A 7,103-nucleotide genomic window follows, 5' to 3' on the forward strand; every position below is an offset into this window, starting at 1 on the left:
AGCATCTCCGTCGAGGACAGTGACGCTGCTTTCCAGGGGTTCCACGAGATCTCAGGAGCGCAGGGTGGCCTTCACTCGGCAGAGCCTCCCTCTGCTACGGACACAAAAAAAAATGGGCCCCGGGCGGGGACAGTTCTGCTGCCGCAGGGACCCGGTGACACCAGCAAGGAAGGGGACAAGGGAGACAGGACATGATTTCCTGGCACAGAGGGGGGGAACGGGGCTGTACCCACCAACTGCTCAGAGCACAAGGGGTCACACACGTGGGTGTTTCTCTAACCTGGTAGTGGTCAACCTCAGGTGGCGAGCAAATTGATTTTAAAAAAAAAAAAAAAAAGAACAAAACAAAAGAAAAAAAGCAGGAACAGACCCCTCTGGATTTCCAGTTTCTTGCTACAGCCTAACTTTTCAGGAATGTGAAATTGAAGTGGACTCATAAAACGCATCAGCTGCTCGAAGGGGAGAGGCAGGACAGACTCCATTTGCGGGGGCAGCCAACAGGAGCAGAGAACCAAACGGTGACGCTTCCGGCCCGTTTCCTTTTGTGCACTCACTCTCGACTCTTGCAGCCGTCACTAGAAGAAGGTTAAGGCTTGAGGCAACTACTACAAACAGAAACGCAAACACCCCGGTTCTCACAGGGCTCATCGGGATTAGGCTCGAGGAGATGGAGGATGTTTATACGCTGATCACAACAGATCTTGAGATAATAATAATAACAACAACAATAAATCTTTTTTTTAAAAAAAAAAAAAAAAAAAAGAGGCCTTTAGGTCCAGCACCAGCCTCTGCTAGAAATATACATCAACTACAGCAGCCCTGAAGACAAATTCCACAGCTAAGGATCAAGTCAACCTCCCCTGGCAATAAGCACAAGCAACAGACTCCGTGCTACTGTTGACAAAATTCTGCTTAGTCCACCGTCCCGCGCAGATGGCAAGGGTGATGGGATCATCGTGAGCTGCTGAATAAATAGCCCCCCCCCCCCCCTCCCTCCCTCCTCCAGTCATGTCACCAGGATCTCTTTGGGCTAGAAAGGGTTAACACCACAGTTTGTAAAAAGTTTTGAAATAAAAAGGTAACATACAGCCTTAAAATGTCTAAACTGCGAACAATGGTGGAGTTAACTGAAAAGCACGTGCCCCAGGATAGTACATGCGTACGAGGGAGAAACTTAACACTTGGGTCTGCTCGCCTTTACACATTGGGTGTGTTTCTCATAGCTGGAATATTTGATAAGGAATATTCAGCACTTGGACAATGTCTCTTTCATCTCATCCAACAAGTTGCTAAGCAGGGTGGAATCGTTACATTTCCCATCTATGGATACAGAGTTCTCTCCCTTGGAAAGAAAAAGAAGAAGAAAAAAAAAAAAGAAATCCATTAGTTCCTCTTCTAAGCAGGGACAATTTTATGCCCGGCCTGGCAGCAGCCAGTGGAGCTCGCACAGGAATGAAGGAGCCTCAGTCGAGAGGTCGAGCTGGGGAAGCTGCCCGAGCTGTGACAACCCACTGGGTACGGAAAGCCCCCGGGGAGGTACGAGCTCGGCAGCAGGACAGCAAAACCTGCGAGATGGGTCAGACAAATTAAACTGCCCACGGTGCCCCCGGATGATTTAGACAGGCTGCACATTTAGAGCTCCCCTTGTTTCAGAGTGGTGCAAGGTTCTCACCTTTTTTACCAGTAGGCAGACGTGATGGCCTTGGATAGAACGACTGTACATGGACGCACACGAATCGACGCGCTCCACAACTATAAAGAAAGCAGGAGTTTCCATTTAGTGGGACAACTCTGAATACAAGGTTTGCTTCCCCTGAAGAGGAGCTACTGCTCTGCCTGGCCTCAAGGAATAAAAGCTTCTCCTAAGCGAGGGGAAGAGGAAGCCACGGTTAAGATGATGGATGTGCCTGGCTCCTCCTGGCTCCAATCTGGGATATTTCACAATAACCAGGTCGGTCGTTTGTCTTCTAAGCAAGCTGCAAATGTTTTTTTTGGGGAAAAGTGCTGAGCAGAACGTAAATCTCTTCCCCAGAAATACTTTCAGCGAAGAAACATGTAACGTGGACAGCAGCGCACGATGAACCACTTGCTTCGCTTCACCCAGTACTTGTGTTTTAATTAATAAGTCAAAAATTTCAACCGCTCAGGAGGTGTTGGGGAAAGAGGCAAGGCTGAAGGACCAGAGATCAAACGCACCCCCCAGAGAACCGTTAGAGCACTAACGATAAGGAAGCTGCTCCCAGGACACCCGCCATGGGCCTCGCTGGACGGGAGGAAAGCCACAGGGACAGAAAGAGAGCTCATTTTGAAAAACATTTCATGCTTTCGGGATACCCATGTGTGACAAATCTGGAACAAACTCCTCTCCCACATTTCTTTAATCTGGGCATCACCGCCTGCTGTCACTGGGGAGGCCATGGAACATGCCAAGCACAGCAGAAATTTCTGGTCATAGAACTGGGCAGAAGGTTCTGCTTCGAGGAAGACTCACCGGAAAAGTGATGATGAAAACAGATCTTTGCCAGTAGATGTTGGAAAGAAATGCTAATTCCATCTACTTTAATAGAACTCATGTGCAGATCTCCAGACTCTAGGAGCTTGGCAAAAGCATCACTGCAAAACAGGAAGGAAAGTAAACGCTTGTCCTAGAAATTCAAGTGAAATCTGCCACCTCACCCTCATGCAGACCTTGAGACACCCCAGGATGCAGAAGTCTAAGTACTACAAAGCTCTAGGAAAATGGGTTTACAGCAGATACAGGCACCAAACTCCAGACTCTACTGGAGTACCCAGTGACCTCAGCCCAAGCTACTGCCACACGACCTCTGCCAGCCTACAGGGCACACAGCTCCTCCTTTGGAGGCGCTCCGAGTCAGTCGCTGGCCGTATTTTGAACAGCCAAACATTACACGAGATAACTGAACTGTAACCAAAGCCATCACAAGCAGCCAAAGTCAAAAGCACGCTGCGTGTCTTGCGGAGACGGCCTGCAGCCAAAGCTCAGCTTCCCATGGGCGGCGAAAGCACCGACGTCGCGCTCCCTACAGGGCACTTACCTATAGCAAGGCGTCGTGATCAAGTATGAAGCGCAACTGAAGTGCAATTTGAAATCTAGTTTTTCATGGGTTGAACCTTCATCGTTCTGCAACAGGTCAAAGGAAAGGAGATGAACGGGAGCCCCGAGGCAGCAAGAGGAGGCACCACTCCCACCTACCAAACAGGCACCAACGAAGCCTTTAGGGCTCAATTCCCTTTGATATACCCTGGCTGGGCCTGAAGGATCCGTCTGAGAACAACCATCATGGCACTTAGGGAAATTTTGGGCAGCTAAGTCGATACACACACACCTAGAGCACGTGAGGGACACAGCTGGAGGAATCGGGCTGCATTTCTGGTTGCACTCTGCTGAAACACATTGAGCAAACTCAACTTCAACTAACACTTGGAAATGTGGTTTTACAGTTCGCTTCTTCTCAAGCAAAATAGTAAATCGGTATCTCCCAGATTCCCAGGTACTGAAAATAGGACTAGTGCACTATTTTTAAGAAACCCCTACAAACAGAGATAACGGCTGACTCAGAAGTAGCCACAACAGTCTCCATTCACTTCCTTCAAGCCGTTCATGCAGCCCCTTCATTAATAATTTAACCCAAGTAAGATGAGAAACCCACGAAGTCTTACACAGGTCAGTACCTATTAAACAATGCCTTCAGCCAACGTCATTCTTGTTCTGGGTTTCCATCCTCATGAACTCTACCTAATTCTTACGGCTATTTCTCCAGCCTGGTACCAGGTAGCAGCATCCAACCGATCTCTGGATACTCGAGATCAGAAGGACCAGACTCTGGGTTGCAAGGCTCACGAGTTGCTCGAGCACCTCTCCCCGGCAGAGGCACCACCGCAGCGAACTTCTGGCCGACACCGCGGCATGTTTCAGGCTGCATCGCTCACGCGCTGCCAGGAATGACAATTTTGGACATGCTCACGCAGTACCCGGGACACTCTTTGCACAAGAGTAAAAATACTTCTCGCATCACAGAATGGGCTGGTGCAGCAGAGATGAAATGAAGCCTAAAAAAAAGCTCGAAAGCAGTGCTTTCCACCCGAGTCAAGCTCCCTCACGCAGTTCCAAAGGAAGCAGAAGCACCAAGTTTAAAGCTGCACTTACTTTGACTATAAAGGACAGCGTTCCTTTTAACTTCTGAGCCATAACAATACTCTGAAGTGTAAACACAAACTGGGCTTCATTGGAGATTCCTAGCATGAAGAGAGGAGAGGGAGAAGTTAGGCCAGAAAACGGTTTCCATATCTAAGTAACAATTAGAATAAACTGAGCGGAAGCACCTACGCTTTACGTACTATTTGCAAACCACGTTTGAATCCTTCTGTGCAGTTGGAAAAGTTACATGGACAGGTCCTGTTGCAAATTAACAGCGTCGCAGCGCTTAACTCCAAAAACCAGCAGCGACAGCTGGCATTTGGTGGAGGTTATTAAGTGAGCTCCTGGGCAAAGTATGTCACAGTGGCAATAAATTTAATGTTTGTATAACTGGAAAGATACAGCCTTCCAAGTGGTTTTCAGAACTAATCTGAATTCTAATGTTTCTGTGTTTTTCTTTTAATTACAACTCTGTCAATATCCACCTTATACAGAATAATAATAATTAAAAAAAATACCCCAGGGCTTTTCATGGAGGATCAAAATGAACCCTGAAGCCACTAAATCCCAAAAGACCCGTGAGCTCTTTCAGCATTCACATTAACTTTTTGGTGAAGGAAGTGAAATTCAAAGAAGTTCAGCGATTTGACTGTACTGCTGTACTATGGAAGAAGCCCCTATCCTTTGTCTCAGCGTCTGGGACTTCTTAAGGGCTCAGCCCCCACCCAAATAAGCACAAACTGATCGCAAACTTCCACTGTGCATGGCCTCTGCCTTTAAAACAGCAGGACCTCAAGAATAAATCCAGAGTGGATTCTAATGGTTCACAACCCTACAGCTACGTTTCATTTTACACCTCATAACAAACTCCTCACAGTTTTTGGACTCCTGTAGTTGGCGATGCTGGCACATTCAAAGCGGCGCCAGCCTGCAGCCACCTGAAAAAGGAACTCAGAGATTCGGATTCCCAGCCCTACGTTATAGATTTTGCTCTTGCTGTACAGAACCAGCTGTGTTTATAGCCATAATGTGAGAAGGCTCATCCTCTCCAGGGAATTGTGTGAAAGCCCAGCAAACCCCCAGGCAGAGGGACGCGCCTTTGCGGAAGACAGCAAGTGGCGAGACGTTCAACCAATTCTTTCCACAGGAGGGCAGTGCAGGAGTGGACAAGCTCCCAGAACCCTGTGCATACCCGGGGGCAGCTGGAAGGGCACAGGTGTGCCATCGTGAACTGACGATCCTTCTGGTCGGAGCATTTTAGTGTTGAGAGAGTCCAGGACATTTAGTTCCATGCTCTTAAGGAAGCTAGTGCTTTTGTTCTCAAAGATAACAGAGACAGTCACTTGACTATCATTCTGGAGGTTTCCTTGAATATCATAGGTCTGTAAACGAAAGGGGGAGGGGAAAAAAAAATAAAATCATCACAGGAAAGATTCAGAAACTTGAAACAGCAGAGCATCAGAACAGACACAGCAGCAGCATAAAGCAAGCTTCAAAAAGAAGGTAATTTGATAGAGCTACAGGATAACGAAAAACACACTGATGATGAGCTCCACAGTACTGCCAAGTACAGGGAAAATCCTACTTAAAAACTTGTGAAGTGGCACACGCAAAGGCTTGAAAACGAAGCTTTGTTTTACTTCTACCTCCTGGGATTTAAATAGTTCTTCAGTTAAATGTTGTCTACGTAAGTCACTATACGATCCCCACGGTGGGGCATCCCCTCTTTTCTTAGAGAACCCAAAAAGAGAAGGTATCTGGAAGTGAGCACCGTAACACTCACCATTTTAATGTACGGATTTTCAGCAAGAAGGCGGTAACTGGACATAGGCTGAAAAACAAGAAAGAAATCACAGTCACAACATAACAAATTTCTTTGAAAAGGGCTGTCATTGTCCTTCCTCCCAGGACAGTTTAGCTCCTGCCTTTTCCCAAGGCGAGGGCTGCCAGCGCACGGCTACTCACCGGCAGCGGTTCATCATCCAGTGTTCCATTCTGCACCGACTCGGTTGTCTCCTCCTCGCTGTGATGACTCTTCTTTTTGGATTTCTTTTTATCCTTGGATTTCTCTTCTTTCTCTTTCTTGTGCTTTTTCTTCTTATGCTTGGAAGATTTCTACCAAGGAGAACAGCAAACTGCAACAAACCCTTAAAGAAACCCTGTATTTGTAGCTGTTACACCACAAGCCCTCCACAAATCTGGACTCTCACTCTATGCAGCCTTCTGCACTCAATGACATTTCCTACAAGTGCAGAAACCCACGACAGCCCTCCCATTTCTTAATTCCCAGTTATCCTTCTGTGGTGAGTCCCAGGAAACCCTTGCTCCCCGCTCGGATGACAACAGCTTAACCCAAAGCAGCCTGGGATCCGCAGGAGGCCAAAGCTCTTCAGGCCTCTGGGGGTTCAGCTTTCAAACTGCCTGACCCTGGGCTCAAGGAACCACCAAACCTTTTACTACGAAGTGTCTGGATCGACTCGAGGACATAACATTCCACTGCTGCCTACCTGAAAGGGGTCACTGCACTGAAAAAGACGCTGTTGTAACTCCTGCGTCCTTCTTTTTAATGACTAAGAGGCACTGGAATATGGCTAATGGGGTCAGCAACTTCAACTACTTACCTTTCCTTCATCTTCCTCCTCCTCATCTCGCTCTTCCCTTTCTTCCTTTTTTACCTTTTGAGGCTCAGCCACAAGGGCAGCACCCACTTCAGGCTCGCTCTGTGTGGATGAGCACAAGGATTATGACACTAATGCAACCCATCTGAAACAGCTGAATCCCACAGCAAAAGAAGTTTTAGCAGGGACACTCCCCCAACCACAAGCTGTTATTTCAAAAATTATATCGGACTAACATTCCACCGAGCTTTTCATTTTATGCCTCTGAAACTCAGCAGATAAAACTGCCTGAAGACAAGATACAAAAGAGTTGTGGTCAATGGCTC

At 47.3% G+C, this 7,103-nt stretch overlaps 1 protein-coding gene across 1 annotated transcript; it reads right to left on the minus strand.

Annotated features, from left to right (window-relative positions):
* Window positions 1-955: 955 nt before the first annotated feature.
* Window positions 956-6,879, minus strand: LOC104272649 (AP-3 complex subunit delta-1-like; the record flags this gene model as incomplete). Its single annotated transcript, XM_009867703.1, has 9 exons — window positions 956-1,342; window positions 1,673-1,752; window positions 2,492-2,613; window positions 3,057-3,142; window positions 4,169-4,257; window positions 5,352-5,541; window positions 5,943-5,990; window positions 6,125-6,274; window positions 6,781-6,879. Coding segments are annotated over 9 exons (960 nt in total), but the record flags the coding sequence as incomplete, so codon positions are not given.
* Between the last annotated feature and the right edge of the window lie 224 nt (window positions 6,880-7,103).

The sequence above is a fragment of the Apaloderma vittatum genome, unplaced genomic scaffold (genome assembly GCF_000703405.1).
Source record: "Apaloderma vittatum isolate BGI_N311 unplaced genomic scaffold, ASM70340v1 scaffold38524, whole genome shotgun sequence".
Classification (NCBI taxonomy): domain Eukaryota; kingdom Metazoa; phylum Chordata; class Aves; order Trogoniformes; family Trogonidae; genus Apaloderma; species Apaloderma vittatum.